The 19468-nt window shown below is 43.6% G+C and overlaps 1 protein-coding gene across 6 annotated transcripts in view; it reads left to right on the forward strand.

The window, feature by feature from the left end:
• The window catches only part of TMEM94 (transmembrane protein 94), a 50058-nt gene that overhangs the window by 2070 nt on the left and 28520 nt on the right, over positions 1–19468 (forward strand). For 3 of the 6 annotated variants that reach the window (XM_021554377.4, XM_021554384.4, XM_085556867.1), the window contains exons 1-4: positions 10530–10730; positions 17403–17522; positions 18188–18315; positions 18873–19009. In XM_021554377.4, the coding sequence (XP_021410052.3) occupies positions 10677–10730; positions 17403–17522; positions 18188–18315; positions 18873–19009 (439 nt within the window). In that variant the 5' untranslated portion in view covers positions 10530–10676. Of the gene's footprint in view, positions 1–6002; positions 6131–7551; positions 7649–10529; positions 10731–17402; positions 17523–18187; positions 18316–18872; positions 19010–19468 lie in introns of those variants that run through there. The other 3 variants (XM_085556866.1, XM_085556869.1, XM_085556868.1) reach the window with 2 other exon arrangements.

Consider the following 19468-nt stretch of genomic DNA (forward strand, 5'->3'; position numbering starts at 1 on the left):
GAATCACCATCTCTGGATGTGTTTAAAAAAAGATTGGACATGGCACTCGGTGTTATAGTCTAGTTGAGGTGTTAGGGCATGGGTTGGACTTGGTGATCTTAGAGGTCTCTTCCAACCTCATTATTCTGTGATTGTTCATGAGCTGCAGAGAGCTCCTGTTTTCCTTTCACAGTAGAGCAAGGCAGCTCACTGCCCTATTTCTAGACATGGCTCATCCTACATGTGTTCATCATAAAACTTTTGTGGGGCTTGTGAGAACAGCAAAATACACAATCTGTGAAGTGCCTTTCCTAGGTAAGGGCTGTGCTGTGCTTGGAATGGGTGTTTGAGCTTGGTCTGAATGGCCTTAAGGTGCTGAGTCTGCTCTGGGAAACTCCCAGAGAACATCTTCCCATTGGCACTGTGTTTATCAAGTATCTCCAAATGGCAAACACTGGTGTAAGAATGCTTTCTAACCTGTTTTTACTATAAACTATGAATACAACACTTTTATTTATAATCTAGAATTACGAGGAAAAGCTGCGCTTTTGTCTGAGTCAGTGTATATTAGCAAAAATTGATTTGTTGAAAGGTCCTATAAATACAGCACAAGCTTTTTAACTCTTTTGTGCCATTTTATTTCTGTGGTTTTCTAACATCTCAGTATTATTTAATTTTAAATGGAGGTAGTTATACAATCTTGGTTACATTAGCCTGATGATGAATGACAGCTGTCACTTTTGCAGTGAATTCTTCCATAGATTTGCTATAAAAATTTCTTTTCAAGACATTTTGCCACAACATCTTGTCTCTGCAGAAGCTGCAGGGGCCCTTCCACCTTTCAGAATTGTGTCTTTTGTTGCATTTTTCACTTTGATACAGACTCTCTACATGCTGTGACTTTCTATGGCAGGCCCTACCTGAAGCACAAAAAGTAAAGCAATCCTTTAGTTCCCAAACACTCTTTTTTCTTTTTAACCAAGTAAGGACAAAGGAACACAGCAAAGAGTTCTCAGATTTACAATACGTTAATTTGAAATAGTATCGGCACCTGTGGAAACAGTAAGGTAGATTAAACTAGCTTTATAATCATTTTGATCATACTTGTTTTGATAATTGCTTCTGAGTTCATCAAAATGAAACTAAAACAAAAATAAAAGTGTTCTTTCACTTGTGGAACACCTTATTTTATCAATCTTAATCTCGTAAGTAAAGCAAAGTTCTGACTTAAAAGTGTGCCAAAGCAATTCCCTACTCCCCTTCTCCCTCTTTGTTGCTCAGGTTTCATTTTGAGCAATGACTCTCTTTTGAAACAGTCCAATGTGCAAGTCCTGAATTTGCTGGAGAAAGTAGGAAACAGTCAGATATTTTTTATTGGAAAACTCAGCAAGTAAGGTTTAAACAAAAAGTAATTTCACCTCCAAGAGACACAGTTGTCAATGGATGACAAACTCTAAATTAATTTCAAGTTTCATCCTGTTTGTGATTCAGTGCAGAATAGACCTCTCTCTGATTCCTGTCATTTAGGAAGGGAAGCAGAGACTGTGTGAAATCAGCTCCTGATTCTTCACAGCCAGGTTCAAATGAGGTATGTGACCACTACTGAGTTGATAATACTTAGCACATACACAACACTATTTCAGAGGATCTCACTTCACAGATACTAATAAATTTACTTCAGTCTCCCTCTGAAGCAGATATGCATATTCCTATCTGCAGTCTGGGGTTATTGAGGCAGAGAATGTTTAGCTGGCCCAAATTCTGACAAGTCTTTTTTCACAGGCAGATAATGAAGCCAAGAAGTGTGTCTGCCAGCTCCCTTGCTGTAATTATTCCATGCTCTCAGTGGGTCTCAAAGCAATTGACAGGATCACTAGATGCACCTTTGGAAGGCCATATATCAGCAAATGTGCCCATGTTGCAAATTATCAGGCAGACATCAGCTCCTCATGAATAGGAAGACCGTATGGTTCTGTGGATATCAAAACAATCAGCTCAAATCAAAGCCATTTTCTCCAAGGCAGCTGCTTTTTTTGGTTATTATCTGTTCCCCCGTGTTTCTATTCTTGGTTGACAGATCAGGCTTCTGTTCTTGAGGAATTCACTTTTGGCAGCAAGAAATGTTCATACTCCCCATCATTTTTCATAGACTAATCTGTGTTGGGAATTTTCAGTAAATAACATGAAAGCATCAGTGATTGAACACTTTACGGAAAACAGTATCATTAGGTTGATTTATTTTTCTCCCTAAAGACAGCAGCTTCTGAAACACATTTTTCTTTTCAACTGTCTATAGGTTCTATAATTACTTGATCATTCTTTTTGCTAGTTGCTTTATAGGTTTGGTAGGTAATATATCATGCTGTACAGTTTTTTATTAAAATTCAACAATGCTGTCTCATACTGATGGTTAAGTGATTTGAAATCCTTGGAAAATCTGAGCCATAGTATTTTTAACTATATAAATACATTGGCTGTATAGGACATTGTTATTCAAGAGATGATCTGATAAAAGAAAAGGTTGAATGGACCCTTGCAAAGTTCTGCTGTCCAGAAGGATGTTTCAAACACTTGTTGATACTCAGATTGGGCTGCAAGACTTGCTCTTTGTTCAGGGCACTTCCAAACTGAAACAAGTTGCAGGGGGATGTGGATATATTTTCCAATTTAAAAAGGATATCAGACACACTTGGCAAACCCAGGCACAGAATTCACTCAATTGTATAAAATAGAGATATTCTAAGGTGGGTTACAGACCTTTCCCTGTAAGCTGTGGGATAACCATTGCCTGGGTCTGGCATACAGGACTTCCAGACAATTGCCTTGCAGTTAGCATTGGATTATTTGGTGAACCCTATCCCGGGTTTCACTCTTGCCCAATGATTTGGAAATATTTTTCAGGCTGAATGCAACATGATGACACTTGAACACCACATCCAGCCATTCCCAAGTTTCACAAACTGCTCTAGGCTTGAAAATCCTGAGGAGAATGCAGTGTGCTGGGAAAGTGGAAGGGGTAAATTGGCTGTGCTGGGAGCATGTGGTGTCTGATTAGAGCAGCCACAGCTTCAGGCATCTCTGATTGTCTGCTGCTGAATATTTGACACCCTCCAACATGTCCCAGCAAAGCAGTCCCAATTCATTTCTGTCCTGCAGAGTGTAACATGTCGACGTGACTAATTGCCCGGGCAGACAGAACGGAGATAAGAACCGGGAGGACAGAAGGAAGCAGATATTCCAGTATGGAATAGCAGGGCACAAAACTAGGGTGGGTCCAGAGTGTGGAGTGTCCCTGCATCAGGGTAGGGATGGAAGTGGGAATTGCAGGAGTCCCTGAAACAGAGGAGTTTGGGAGGAGAGCACACAGAGATCTTGCAGTCAGGAGTGAGTGGATGCACAACTCTGCAGATTTGCAGGCTACCTCCAGAATTTATTAAGTTGCTGGAGCCCCAGTGTGTGAACCTATTTCCCGAGTGTTTGCAAAACCTCTGTAATGCATGGGAGGTGTTTAGTTGGAATGACAAAATTATTGCAGTTTTATTTTGATAGATTCTGCATTTAAAAGACAGCATGCAAATTGCATCTTCAATGGCTCCAGTGCCAGTCCAGGTGCAGAGATTGAGGAAGGTTGATTTTTCATCCTAACCTGTTTTTGCTATTGGCTTCAGTTACCCCAATACTAAGACATCCTAACCTATCTGGGGTTAGCTGTGTTTGGAATTTTTGGTTCTAAATGAAAACCCTTTTTAAAAGTTGGAAAATTAAACATTCTCCTTGCTCTGTATGCAGATTTGCACAGGAAAGACTTGCCTTCTTGCTTTCTCTGTGTGAAATGTCTACAGTCTACGACTGCTGGTACCTTAAATTAGGCATGTGAGAAAAACTTAACTGTTTCTGGGCTGGTCAGTGTGTTCAAATTTTGGAGAAGCCCTGAACATCTATGATGATGAAGCAGTGTTTTGTGCGCCAGTGATTATTTTCACAAGCTCTTGTTATGTTGTCCATTACAGCTTTTGAATTTCTCTAAACAGGAAATATTCACTCTTTCCAGCCTATCCTTTGTATTTTTAACACCCTTGGTGTGTTTCCTGCTTCCTAGCACTGAAGGACTCCAGGGTGGTGTTCCTAAGCATGCAGATGATGTGCTGTGAACTTTAGGGAATGGCGTGTTTTGCATTCAGGATCACATTTCAGTTTGCTGCCAGGAGCAGAATGTCACTGAGGGCAGTGCAGAAATCCTGTCTCCTGCCCAGCTCAGCCTCCTGCCCTGTAGCCATAGCCACCCACCCCTGCTGGATGCTTTTGAAATCCAGATCCAGAGAGAAATTCAGGCTCTTAGTTTTATTTGAACAAGTGAGAGCATCAGTAGATCAACTAATAAATCTTATCTTGGAGGGGATTAAAAAGAAGGATCATGGATTTATCTTAGTCCTTTTATTGTTAGTGACCATTTTATCCTTATAATCATCTTGTCTTGCCTTTCCTTATACAAGAGTCACTCTCAAATTAAAGGCAAGATACTAAGGCTCTAAACTGCTGTGTGCAAGCACACAAAAGTACTTTTTCTTCTTTCCCACTCCCAGCCCTTTGCTGGGAGCTCTTTGTCAGCTTCACTCCAGTAACTTTGTCTGATATTCTCTTTGTAGTTGCTAATTGGCCTGGCAGGGATATGAAGTGACTGAAAATAACTTTATTCCCTCATTGTGTGCACATTGAAAGGGTCACAGAACAGAAAAGTAGAGCAGAGTCCAGACCAGTGGCTCATGCTGACCAGCCTGGCAGCCAAAAAATGGCACTTGAAGGTGCTGGTTGTGTTTCTGCAGGCAGGCCTTTGATAACCAGCACTCTGAATATTGAATGTCCGCTCCTTCTCCCCCAGAATGCAGATGCAGGATTGCCTGCAGGAGTGAAAATACTGTTACCTAACTGCAGAGTGGGGCAGAGTGGCTTTCTGAGTAAGCTTTTGGATGCCTTTTGTTTTCCTTGAAGTTAAGACAGCATTGTCAGAGCTGTGGTGTAGGTGACTGCCACAAGGATGGAATCTCCAGAATCCTTCTTTGAAGAAGGTAGAGTTGTATAAACAAGGGTAGTAAATCTCAGCTGGCAAAGGCCAGTCCCCTTGTATTTAGGAGGTGTGTGGGTGGTTTGGGTTGATTTGCATATCTAGCTGCTTCTTTTTTTATTTGGATTTAGGAGAAGGATATATCCAAGCCCTGAACTTCCTTGTGATATTAAAAAATAGAACCAGGAATTATTAGCCAACAGAAAGACTTTCCCAAGACAATCATAGTGTAATCTTATAGTATCATGTTGTGTTTATATGTAAGAGAGACCTCTGGAGCAATGCACACCAGAAAAGACATTTTGTGGAAGGAGAAGAAATTTGTGCCATGGGAAGTAGAGGAAAGTGAGTTAGAAGGATGTAAATTCTAAAGCTCCTAAATTCTGTTAGAGTTCCACTTTTGCTGAAAAGAGAAAAGGCTTAGATCCATAGTCCCATAGTCATCTTGCAATGTTTTAGAATTTCTGCTTTACTTACTGGTGATCAGATCCATGCTCTGCCCAGCAGCACAGCCTTGTCAAAGGTTGGATGTGATATTCAGCAAATGGAAGAGTCATTATTGCTGGCTCAGTTGTAGACTAGCTGGACAAAGCTCCTGGTAGATAAGAGTAATGAGACAATTTGCTGTAGGTGACAGCTTGCTCCAACACCTGGTGGAATCCAAGCTTTTTCAGCCTTTATTTGGAGGCTTGCCCAAAAGCCTGTCAGGACTACAGTAATACTCTTACTCTGCACTGCAGGGAACTTAATTTGTCTCTGGATGTCAGATTTTGGGGAGAGTTAAGCTAACAACTTCTGAGTTATGGGGTGGGTTGATGCACTATTAGAAGGACTTTCATCTCCCTAGTTCTGCTTCTTTTAAAAACCAATTCTGTAATTTGAATTTTGTGAATTTCATCACTTTCTTATCCTAAAGGAAGCAATGTGGGAGACTTGATTGCTTCCTCTTCTGTTTCTGCAGATGGTGATGTGGTAAATGTAGCCAAGCTCCTCTCTACCTAGGAGACTTTCTCCCCTGAGGAGCAGTCCCCTTTTGCTGGACATGCTTACAGAAACTGCACAGCCATGGACCTCAAGGAGAAATGTCAGGTAGGTTTGCTGATAACAGTCACACTGAACTAAAGTGATGAGTCCTTTTAAATGTCTTTATTATTTTGGGTCAAGATTCACCTGGTGGCATTATTATATAGTGGTATAATCCATGGTTAGTTTTGAAGTTGAGAGTTGTGTCACCTTCACATCCCTGTGTCAGCAGGGAAATCTTTTACAGGGTGGGACTGAGGCACCACGGTGGAACAACACAGGTGGGGTGTCCTCTGTCACACCTGCAGTGTCTTTTGAGATCTAAGCTGGGCCTCCATTCCCATGGACCCTCAACTTGGCTTTTCTTAAAAGGCTGAATTCACTTAAAGATTTTTTAAATAAACCAGAGCAATGAAGTAGTCTGAGTTCAGTTTTGCTGATGATAACTTGGGGTCTCAGCCAGCTCTGGTGAGAGAACAGTCTTGGCTTTTCCCTCTGGTGTCCCTTTCCCCACCACACCTGAGCTTTTGTTGGCTGTCTCTGTTTTCTCCATGCATCCCTTCCTTCCTGTTTTGTTTGCAGCAGTGAGAAATGGTTTTGTTCATTAGTGCAAAATACCTGTTAGGGATTCACCTAGACCAAAAGATACTACAGCAGTGTAAGGTCAGTTTTTCACATCAGCTGTGACATTTACCTGCTCAACTGCTTCTTTGCTGGGTTTCTGCTCTGACCTGTGCTAGACCAGGAAAGCCTGGGCTGACTCCTGCCCCAACCTTTTGCTTCTGGAGTGCTCAAAGGTCACGTTTGACCTATGTAGTTTTATATCAAATAGCTTTATTACCATGGAGTTAATATTCAAATGAAGACAATTATCTACTTGTTCTCTTGTTAATGACATAATGGGCTAATCTGGTATTGATCATTTTAAGAGATGATGCAATTACCACAGTGTGGAGGGGTATGTTCTGTGTAGGATCTGAGAACACCAAAGAGAGCAGGGCATAGTGGGGACACTTTCACTGTAGGTCACTATATTTGGCTCACCTTTCTCATATGACATTCTCCATTGTACAGTGCAGGAAGATCATATCAAATTGCTGGACAGGCAGCAGCATGGACAGCATTGTAATAGACCTTTAAAAGGCCTATTAGGAAAGTGTCCTGACAAGGAGGTTACAGGGGGAATCATGGTGTTCTCAAGTCCTAACCTCCTCTCCTGTCTTCTTGAAATTTTTTCTCCCTCCTTTCTGAATGGGTATTAAAACTGAAGGTGAGAGATCACCACAGTCTTTTAAAGAGGAATGAAAAAAACCCCAGAGATATATAAAACTGCATTTTACAACTTTGTTTGGATTCTGAGGAAAGACCATGATTTTATACTTGTTAGCAGGGGGCCTGGAGCTAGATGATCTTTAAGGTTCCTTTCAATCCAAACCATTCTGTAATTTGGTGCTAAGGAGTTTGCTCTTTTTTTTTTAATACTGCAGATCCTTGTTCCACCCCATCTAAGGTGGAATCCATCTTCCTTCCCAAAGTGAAGAACTTGGACACATAAGGGAACAAACCTGCTTTGTAACCTCAGCAGTAAGTTTGATGTGCTAGGTTTATTTTAAAACGCTAAAAATAAAATGAACCCCCATGAAAACATCAGTCCCAAATCTGGCTGAAAGGAATCTCTGCAATGTACGTGTGTGATGGAGAGTTAGTACTCCTGGAACAGGAGATGTGCTCAGAGCACTGCTGCAGCACAGACATCTGTCACTCAGTTGAGAGACTTGTCCTCTGGCTCCAGTTGGCTGGTAAGTTCCCATGTCAGGAATGGCTGAGGATTAGAGTGTGTCAGGTGTACTGCAGGCTGCCTTCCAGTTTTTGCCAGAAGCCAGACACCATAGAGAAAGGCAGAGAGTGTTCTTTTTAAATTAAATGTGCTGATATCTTGTTCTTTCTCCTCCTCAGACTTCTTAATTTTCTGTGTATTTCTGAAGTGAGTTTAATCCTTCTGAAAGGTTCCAGAATCTCTGCTCCAAGACCTCTCAGCACATACCAAGAGAGCAGCACTGATTACCACAGGAGAGTGAGAGGCTTCTGAGTTTGGGTTGCTTTAGACAGAGGCTGGATTTGCAACCACACAACTAATAAAAATTATTGACATCATTCATTCCACAGTTACCCATAACAACTGAGCTGTATTGTCCCAATGTAATTGCTGCAGCCTGGATACTGCACTGTGCCTCCTGGCCAGACAGAGCCTGGAAACAGGTTCAGGAAGCCAGTGCTGTCTGTGCTCCACATTGCTCCAGCTCCAGCACTGTTGGTCCTTGTTCCAGGTTGCCTAACAACAGCTACAGTCCTACCTTTGGACTGAAAAGTAGCCCAAGTCCTTTGCCACTTCTCATCCTGCCAGTGACTACGTCTGTGTTTATTCCCTGCTGTTCTCTAAAAGCTCAGCTCTTCTTCCAAGTGCTTTTTCACAAACTGATCCTTTTTTCACAGGTGTCTCTCATTTACACTGAATATTTTGTATAGGTCAGTCCCTGCCTTTATACTCAGCCTTCTAGTTCAAGTCCCAGTTTTATCTTCAGATCCCAAGTTTTTGTCTTCTGCTCTTTCGTTATATTATTTAATGCACAAATGCACATCCAGATGCAATTTCTGATACCAGTTGATATCAGAAGGAAGCTAGATAATACAAATTACTGCCCTACACAAAACACTTTAGAGCAAGGTCTCTCAGCAGTGGGGTAAGCAAGAAGTATCAATTTGATCCAATGCCATTTGTGTCCATGACCAATGTTGGAGTTTTGAGGCTGGGATCTCTTAACTGCATGAAGCACAAGGATTGATCCTGGTATTGCACAAGCAAGTTGTTTTATTCACTTTCATTCAAAGTCTCCAACAGGTACAAAGCCATGGGAAACAAATCAGCAAGCACTGTAATAAAAAAGAGGTCTTACAAGCATGTTGTATGAGGGTTTGTCTGCTCTTACCCAGTCCTGTTGTTGATCTTTTATTTTTTCTCTCATTTTTCCTTGGTGTTGAAAGGAGTAGATGAGTAGTTCCTTAGCAGGCAGGAAAGAAAAATTGGGCCATTAGTATGTTTTCTTTTTTTTTTCAGTATAGAATTGTTGTCTAGGAAACAAAATGCCCTACAGAAGGATAAAGGATGTTTTCCCTCTTTCTCTCTTCTGCTTTCTCCTGAAGTTACATTAAATAATTACATAGTGTCTGCTTCCCTTCAGCTTTGGCTCTGTGTGCTTTGTGAGATTACACACCCATGTGTAACTCAGTGCCAATACACAGGTGATAACCAGACCCTGTGTTGAATTTATTGTGAATATTGAGGCTGCTTAATCTCTGCCCTTCTTGCTTAAAATGCAGAATATGGGCTGTGCCTAATGAGGCATTTGAACCTCAGAAAAGGAAAGGAAAGGAAGTGAAGAGTTTGTCCAGGTAGGGTAGATGAGTCCTAACATCTGTATATGGTCTTCAGAGCTGCACAATATGCTGAGACTGGAAGCCTCGGCAGTGCCTGTCCTGTCTGGTACCAGGCAGCTGTAATCCTTGGCAAGCTCTTGAGGTGATGTTTGCCTGGGCCAGTTCTTTACCCCTTTCTGTGTGGAATGAAAGCAGTTGTTTTAGTGATTGCTCTGCAGAACTAGGAAGCCCCAGACAGAATTAGGACAGCACTGAAGTAGGAGCTAAATAAAAACTCACCTATAAAGGTGCATCCCTGCAACAGATTAGAATGAGAGAGAAGGCTCATTCCTTCTTCACCTTTCTATTCCCTTGTTTTTCCACCCGGCCCTGCCCTGTCTACACTTATCCTTTGCCTCCTGTTTACCATGCCCAGGTAAATGTGGAGCCCCAGGAATGGCTATGGTGAATTTATGTGCACCTTTTAATTCAGATTGTGTGGCTCAGGATGAATATGGGATACTGAGAGGGGCTTTTGCAGCATTCTTTATCAAAAAGAGAAGAGGGAGAGAACACTTCAGATGGGACCTCTAACCATCTCAACTTGCTTAAATAACAAATATTTATATTTTTTAATTGAGCTTGATTCCAAAGCTGTGGAGTCATCTGTGGGGCAGTTAGTATTCCAGGGTCTCTTGGTCTCAATTTTTCCATGCCTACTCAGGTGTTCCTTCCCGTAGTGTATTTTATAGCACTTTGTCCTACCTAATTTGCCATCTGCTTTTGCACAGACCCCTGTCTGTCAGCATCATTCCTTCCTGTGCATGCATATGGAAGTGAGCCCAGGGATCCTCACTGTGTCGGCTCCATCTGATGAATGAACTATTCTCAGAGACATCTGGTGCTATCCAGGGCAAACTTTCTTCCCTCTCTGCTTTTTTCTCCCCCTATTTCCATCCCTCATCCTCCCTCATCCCCCACCCCCATCCGCCGCCTCCTTGCTGGATCTGCAGTGTGACTGGAAGCAGGCTGAATTAATCAGCAGACTGGTGCTTCACTCTGCTGCTTCTGTCTCATTCTCTGCAGCGCTGGGCTCTGCACAATCTTGCTCCCTCTCCCTCTCCCTCTTTGCTCTGTCATTTTTTGAGAGCAGCAGCAGTGCAAGTTGCTGGGGAAGTGGTGCAGGAATTTAGCCCAGATGCTCTTCAAACAGGCTGATCTCTGGATCCCCCACCAAGGCAAATGTCGCAAAGTAAGTTCCTCTCCCTTAACATTTAATTTCAAAATGGCTTTCCCTGTCTCCCTCTCCAGTCTGCATCCTGCCTGATGTGATGGGGCATGAAGAGCTTTGAGGTTTTGGGGGAAGGAGGTTATGGCAGGACATGAAACAGAGAGTGATGATTTAGCTAGGGAATAGCTTGTTTTTGGCAGTGACGGGGGAAAGAAACTGTTTTAAACTGCAGTTTTAACCCCAGGACCAATAGGAAGATCCACACAGGATTTTAACTGCTGACTCCTGCTCTGCTGCCCCTCTGCTTCATGGCTTAAATTTGTCTGTTGCTTCTATAGGCTTTGATCTGTAACTGTTGAACCTCCTTATCCCTGTGGGATCCGTCCGGCAGTGTACCTGCCAGGCTGGATCATCACTTTGGTTCCCAAAGTCTTCAGCTGAAGAAGTGGGGATGGGAAGGAAACTATCAAGGGGATGAAAGATGTACTGAAGTTCTGTGGATTTCTGAGCATTGCTGGCCTCTGGAGGGGGGGCATTAGCATTCCTTGGAGGGAGCTCTGCACTGGCATAAAGCTCTGCTGTGTGTTGAAGCCAGGATAAATACAGACTCCTAGCTGCTCTCTGAACTAACTTGGAGGAGTAATGCAACTGGCTAAATTACAGTAATTAAAGCTTAATAATTGTATAGTGCTTCAAAACACTGCATAAATCCTGTCTCTTCCTGCCAGCAGCCTGGTGGGACAGGTAACTATGGGTGGGGATTTGTTGCTCCAAACAGGATTGAAGGGACGGACAGAGGAATGTACAATTCCAAACTGGGCTGTTTCCACAGGAATATTTGCCTCTTTCCCTGCTGCTGGGCTGCTGCTGGGGAGAAGCAAAGTGCTGGGCTTTGCATGACCTATGTAGAGAGGTTGATTGTGCCTGTTGGCATCTTTACTCCGTGCTTTACAGAGAGTATAAAATGTGGATGCTGTTGCATGGATTAAAATGGACCCTGTGCACAGCAAAGTGCATCAGTGATTCAGGCTGGCGAGCGCTGCTTTGGCCACATCTCAGAGCTCTGTGCTCCTGCAGCTCTGTCTTTTTGCAGGGGGAATCTGCAGGCCCTGTTAGCGAACCTCAAAGCATCCACACTGGAGCCCCTGCAGGCACCCAGTTACCCAGCTGGGGGGTTCTTTTGTCCAGGGGCAGCGGGAGGTCTGGGCTGCCTTTCATCCTGGGCTGCATGGGGCAGGGAGGAGACAGTTGCTGCCTACTGCTCGCTCCATTAACTTGGGCACTGCTGTGCTGAAGACTCTGCTTGTTTCACTTGATTTGAGACCACCAACAGCTAAAGCTGAGGCTGCCAAGCTAATGTCAGGTGCATTCAAACCAAGTTTAATAGCTGTGTTCCTCATGCCTTCTGGTGCTTTTCCCAGCATGTCCAGGTTTAAAGGCAGTGGTTCCCACAGAGCATGGTCTGCTTGGTGGAGCTGCCTGAATTGTGCAGATATCAACATACTTTTTCTTTTTCCTGAGCTTTCCAGTAGCATTCATGTGGGCTGGTGAATGTTATAATCTTCACAATTACAACAGTTGGTGGGGAGTTGGTAGCCCCATCAAAGAATGAGAAACTAAGGCACAGAGGAGTATCTGATTTTCCCACTGTCATGCAGAAACCAGTGGTAGAAGGAATTAGAGAATCCAGCTGTCCTGACTGTCCAGAGTCTTTTTCAAAACTTCATCCTATGGGCTAGGAATGTGTCAGGGGGGATGGTCGATTTAGCCTGGGTCAGTAGAGAAACATTCTTGCCTGGACTCAGGGAGTCTGATCTCTTAGAAAAAGTAACCAGGAGAGCACCAAGACAGAAAGCAAGACTGGGACCAAGGATGGGGTAATAAAGGGAAGTTTCTGCCCTGACTGACTGATGGGTTGGCTCTGCTGGTTCCATCTGTGTCACTCTGTAGCAGGGATGAGCCATTTCAGGCAGTCTGTGCACTAAGTCAGCAGCTGCAGGTGTATAGGAGCTGTAGCATCCTGATGGGTGGTTTGCTTTAGAACAAGAATAAATCACTCTCTAACACTAGGCTGCTGTATGAAATGGTATCTGAAGAAAGTGTGTGTTTGTCATGTATATGATGACTGTCATCCTCTCTGATCAGACCCAGAACCCCACTTTGTGCCATATTGTGACTTACCCTAAACAAGAATCCAACTTACAATAATAAATGCAAATATATTTGGTACTCCTTATTTTGTGTTTTTGAACCTGTGAATAATGCTTACATTTCAGGAGGTGTAATCCTTGAAGTAGATTAGTCACCTGCAAAGTGTCATTGTTAAATTAAAAACTGCCTTCTTTTTCTGCTAAGGAATGCAAAATAGCTGTCAGAAAAAGGAAGAACATTTTGCTGCCCAGTTTCCCACCTCCAACTGTTCAGATCTAAAAAGCAATTGAGTAAAGGTGTTATAAAAGGAGCCTAGTGAGTGCAGCCTGGAAAGAGGGAAACAGTCTGCAGGGGTTTTCAACCACTCTGAATCAGAGGGATGGATCTGCAGTCTATGAGAATTGAGACTTGAAGCAAATATTTTGTATTCTGTTCACTTATTTACTTAAACAGTCTTTGCAAAGGCAGTTACACTCAAGTGTACAGCAGTTTTCATGAGAATCCCTTATTCTGCAAGGGACTGAATCCACAGAGGATGGAGGATGATTCAACCCACTTTGCTCTGGAAAGCAGGGAATATTTGTGTTCCTGTATTATTAAAGAAATATTTGGCACATATTACATCAACATTTGCTGGTACAACAAATAAATATGCTACTATGGTTGTGTAATGGCTATGAAAAAATATAAGAGGACTTAAATACAATATTTTGTGTCCATTTCTCTGTACACATTCTGGGATCTAATTCTTTGTTTCTCTGGAAAGAAGCTGCAAGACCTCTGTCTTTCATCAGGTAGCAGAGAGTGTGAGATGGCTGATAAACTTCTAAGGTAATTTTAAATGGTTCTAGGTGTAAAAGAACAAGATTGGAATTTTAGGAAGAGAGCTCAGTGGCGAATTTGTATGAGGATGGAGGTGGGCTGCAGGAAGCAGACATGGGTAGGTGGTGTTGCTTGGGAACAACTTCATGTTGTGGGAGAAAAAAATCAGAAAATAACCACACTTTTCCTACCTATCAGCCTGAAAATGCTCCTGCAACCCCTGAGAAAGGCAAGGAACTCTATTTGCCATGAGCCAGGCAAGGCTATGGATTTAAATAAACTCCTGGGTATTTTACAACTTATTTACCCCTGTCAAACTCTGGAGGGTCAATTGAAAGGACAAGGCAAAGAAGAGTCTAGAGATTCTGTTACTCCTCAACTCCTGCCTCTGAGCTGCCTCTTGTTTCCTTCCTGAAGAGCCAAACCAGCCCCTAACCCTGGGCATTTGCAAGATCTGTCTCAGGTTCCCTTTTCCTAATGTTTTCAGGCAAGCTAAGCAGTAATTTAACATGTAGAATATTTACTATGAGTGGAGAAATTCACACATCTTTTTGTGTTCCCATCTAGTCCACACTTCAGCACATTCATTGCCTTTAGAAAATAAAATCACATGCACAAAGGAAGTGTCCTGCACTGTTTTTCCTCTAACAGCCATCCCATAGATCACAACTCTGGAGAACCCTGATACCACCCCAAAGCAGAAGGTTGCAATCATCCCCTTTTTACCTGGCTCCAGCTATGAGGCTGGGATGGCCAGGGCAGGGGTCAGCTCCAGAGGAGCCCTTAGTGCACTTAAAAGCTCCTGTGCTCTCCGGGGCAAAGGAAGAAGCAACTGCTCATTTTGTCCTTAGGATTTTTTGCCTTTAGGCACAGGCAAAAAGAAAGTACAGCCTTTTAAAATGCCTTCTGATACCCATCAGGGGTTTGCTTTCACTGTAAACTGGAATTTACTGCCTGCTCTTTCTTTGTTGTTCTTCAGAGGAAGCCCTATGCTAAGGCAGCTGGGTGGAAAGGTGTCTTGCTGTTTCTGTTTGGACCGGAAAATTAGCTGCTCTCTCTTTGAGCGTAACTTTCCAAAGCAAAGATGTGAATGTTGAGGTTTTTTATTAATGAACTGACACCTCCTGTGAACGGCTTCTTCACCCTGGGGTGCTCGCTTCCTGGTTTGTGGCAGGAAGAGCACTTGCAGCTGATGAAAGGCTGGAAAGGTTTACTTAAGGGCATTTGAAAAATGCCTTATTAGCAGTTGATGACTTAGCAGGGCATCGTTTTGAAAACCTGGAGCTGCCCCTTGCCAGGAGCTCATGGTGGCTCTTCTTGCCTGCCCCTTTCATTTGGGTCCCAGGCTCTTTCCCCTGGTGCTCACCCGCAGCAGGTTACCCCAGTGCCCCCAGCTACCCTCACTCAGTATTACAGTGTTTGTTTACCAGACTGGCTCTGCCTCCTTTTCCAAATGCTCCATGTTCCAAGTGTCAGGATAGGTGTTTAACAATTCCTGCCCTTCCTGCTCTTCCTCTTCCCCAGCCTGCCACACTGCACTTGTCCTTTGTGACCTGCTACAGCCACGTTCCTTTGTGGCTGCCCTTATCTTGACTGACACTGTGCCAAACCAGTAACTCCTGTGTAAAGTCTCGAGCAGGTGTGCAAGTGTTTCAGGAACCTTTTTAGATTACCTCTGGGTTTGCTGCCTTTTTGTGCTAACTGCCTGCAGTGCCTGTGCAGTGGCAGTTTCTCTTTCCAGGCACTGTGTGACTGTAGTAGATGTTGTGCAGCTTTCCTCTTATTACTTCTGTAGCTCTTGATGAGTCCATTGGAACCAGCTCAGTGTCTAAGCAGACTTTACTTTTCAGTTCAAGTCCCTATTATTTTTGCTGCCTTTCATTCTGTGTGTTTTATTTATCTGTCTGCTTTCCCCATGTTGGAGAGGATTTATACATCTGTGGGTGCCTTGCTTTGCCCCAGACAGGCAGCAGTCAGACAAGAGAGAAAAGCCTGATTGTGCCTTGCTCAGTGGTGTTCTCAGACACTCCTGTTTGCAGCACTCTGTGGTGCAGCAGCATGGCTGGTGCCAGCTCCACTGCCATCTTCTCCTCTGGGAGTCTTTGAGACACTCCTATGTTTAGTTCTGTGCTGATGTTACCTGGGCTGCTTCCAAGAACAACACAGAACTGCTTCCTCTATTCTTAAAACTGACACAGAGAATGAAAACTGCAGCAGGATTATTTTTAGTTCTGTGAAAGTGCAGCTGAAGCAGCATTGCTGGACTCTGGCTGGACAGAATTTGCTGTTTCAGGTTGTCTCTGATAGGTGGGGAGAGTGTGTGTGGTAGATGGTATTTGAAAGAGAATTTATATTCTGTTCAACACTGTTATAGTTTTGGATTGAACCATCAATGCAAATGAGTCTGAAGTCCAAGATTAGTTTCCAGTAAATGTTCATCACAAAACCATGCAGTTGAGGAACAGGAAGAACAGATCAGAGCCAAGCTGCACTTGCAGAGCTGGGTGTGTGCAAGCAGCTCCTGAGGAGCAGACCTGCTGCAGTTTGAGACCACGGTGGGTTTGGCAGGGCTGGGAAGGGCTATGAGAGCAGGAAGAGCTGCAGCTCCTGCCTGAGCTCTGGGCTGTGTCACACTGTTGGGGACAGGAGGGACAAACTTCCTGCCTGTTTGTGTTCAGTAGTTCTGTACTCTGGGTGCAGTATGACACATGAACATTTCTATATGCAGGATATCCTGTGTGCTGTACATACTCAATGTGTTTGTATTAAAAATATGAAATGCCCATGAGAACCTTTATTTAGCAGTTCACTGCTGTAGCCCTCTCATGGACACCTGCCTGTTCTTCCCTGTTGATTTGCTGTCAGTGATCTGGTGCCCACAGGACCTCACTGCAATCTGTGATTTGAAAGAAAGTGCTCATGCTTCTGCCCAGAAATGCAGGTGTTTACCCCACTTTGTTGTTACCAGTATCTTATGGCAGTGTTTTCCATATGGCACTCCTGGGATGAGTCCTTTGGGACTGCTGCCTTTGATGAGCACTGAGGGAGCAGTGCTGTGAACTCTGTACTTCCTGCAAGTCCAAACGTCTCCCTTGCAGTTCAGCACTTAAAACTCCAGTGTTTGCTCTTGTAAAAGGAGGAGTTGATGGTGGGGTCATGTCTGGTCCTGAATTGATCTGTGGCCTAGCATTTAAATCTGGGAGCTTCTGCATCAAAGTAGCCACAGAGGCAGGACTCACAAACAAAAATCTGTAGCAAGCAGTTGTGGAAATTACACCACTCTTGTTGTGAATTGTGGATATTCTACTACTTAGTTTTTACTATTGTTAGCAAAATTCACCCTGTATCATCCTGTACCATAACTGTGTTCTGGTGTCTCTACAAGCTGATACCAGTTCAAGCCTGCATAACCTCTGTTTGTATTGTCCTCAGCCTCTACTGATTAGATCTTGTTTCACAGAAATGACTTGGTATTATGCATTGATAAAGTATTTATCAGCACAGTCAGGACCTGTTTGTTTACTTGATACTATCTAAGTGCTCTAATTCCAGCCTGCAGTCTAAAGTTCACAGGAGGGAAGATGATTTCAGGAAAATGGAGAATCAGGCTGGTGGTGATGAGTGCAGGGCATTCACAGTCACATGCTCTGTCAGCCACCAGGAAAAAGCCTAAAAGGAAAATAGGGAAGCACTAACCAGTTTATTTTTCTGGCACTTCAGGATGAGATGACCTCAAGTTTGGGCCTTACCACAAAGAAAGCCCTCACGATCCTGAGAGACCAATTGTCAGCTCTGCTGGAGGGGCATCAGAAGGAACGGAAAAAAGGGTCTTCATGGAAGGTGAGGCATCAAACAGCACAAGTTTGGCACTTGGTCTCCCCTTCTCGAAGTAAAGATGAGAGCTAAACAGAAGTTGGCTGCATTCCCCCCCAGTGTCCAGGTGTAGAACTGCTGAAGTTCTTGGGAACAAAGCAAGAAATCTAAGGGTGAGTTTCTGTGAGCACTTCTCTCCTGGATTCTAAAGCTCTATTGGAAGATGCCTCTTGCCTGTGAAGGATCTCAGGACTTCAAGAGCCACTAAGGGCAGTGAGCTTAGAGGATCCATCTCAGGTGGAGATAAAAGAGCTGTGAAGCTCAACAGTCTCCCCTTGTCCACCATGTTTGCCTGGGATGTGTGTTGAATACAAAGTGCCGGTGTTTATGCACAGTGCTTAAAAGTGTTCCTTGGTTTGTCAGTGACAATGGGACAGCCTGGCACAGATGCCTTTTCATTCTTCCAATCAACAGAAAAACAGAGTGTTCACCCAGACTCACCAGCTGAATATCCATTGGTGCTGAAGGATTCACACAATGGATCTGGGATGCTCTGTATCATGTTCAGGGGTTTTGCAAAGTTCTCTTCTCCCTGGAGCACCAGCTGCTGTCTTCACCCTTTCTCACTGTTTTTCCAAACGTCTGGCTCTGTATTCCATGAGTGCTGACTGTCTGCTGCTCTCCCTTTGCAGGAGGTGTGGAGGAGCAGTTTCCTGTACCATGGCAACCGCTGCTCCTGCTTCCACTGGCCTGGTGCATCTCTGATGCTGCTGGCAGTGCTGTTGCTGCTGTGCTGCTATGGGAGCCAGCCACAGGGGAGGTGAGCAAAGCTTCCTGTGATGCTTAACTGAAGCAGGGTGGTGGTTTTATATAATCTTAGAACTGTCTGTGATTGACATTAATGTTGTCCCTCATTCTATCTAGATATCTAGATGTCAGCATACTCACACTGGTAATTTCCTATCAATCCCTTTCACAGAATAACAGCCAAATTAATTCTACTTCTAATAGGAGAGGCTGTAGGTTTTTTTTCTACATCATTCCTAGATCTTTAAGACTCCTAAGGCATTATGATAGTTAGGAAGTAATTTGAAACTGGAGAAATTAGTGGCTCATGGGAGAAGTTAGTGTGCTATACATGCATTGACCATATTTGTAAAGTATTTTTTAATTGAGATGTGTCCTTTCAGACCTCTTTGGTGTCTTTATCCTAAAGAAGTGTGATCATGCGTTTCTTTTTGAGCCGTAAATCTGTGAGCTGTGGGAATAAACAACCAGGCAGTTGTGTGTTTATCTCTGTGGGTGTCTGGCAGTGTATTCTGCTTGTTTACTCAAACTTCATGTGCATTCTGCTTCCTCCTGTTTTGCTGTGTGAAGCCAAGGTGCTGAGATAGTCAATGCACTGGCACTCTTCCTCCTGCTCCTCTTGGATCTCCTCATGATCGGGCGTCAAGAGAGGCTGAAGTGCAGAGAGGTGGAGAGGAGGCTTCAGACCATCATTGATAAGATAAATGGTGAGGTCTCCTTCACCTGTCCCATTTGCACTTGTGTTTTCCTCCCATTGAATCTTTCCCCAGACCTGATCACATGCATTTCTAATTAATCTTGCTAACCTTCCTCCTTGTTGCACAAAAACAGGCTGTGGGAGGTGTGTTCTCCTCATGCTTGTCCTGTAAAATAGTTATTTTGAGCTGTCATGTGGCCGTGTGCTTCCAAGCTGTGTGTTAGCATGTGGGCGTCTGTTATGGCTGTGCTTTGGAGTAATTCAAATCCTCATGTCCTTATAAAAATATCTGCCTTGCAGCAGATGAGGAGGGGAGAACACGTGGGGTTGTACCACAACACAGAGCAGAAGTAAATAAATTGCTGTTCATGAGCATCGTCTCAATGGGGGCTCTGGGACCTGAGGGGGCAGTTCTTTTCAGTGGGGCAGTTTTAAGGACAGCCTTTAGCATTTCTGTTGTACAGGTTTT

The sequence above is a fragment of the Lonchura striata genome, chromosome 18 (assembly GCF_050655825.1).
Source record: "Lonchura striata isolate lonStrDom1 chromosome 18, ASM5065582v1, whole genome shotgun sequence".
NCBI lineage: Eukaryota > Metazoa > Chordata > Aves > Passeriformes > Estrildidae > Lonchura > Lonchura striata.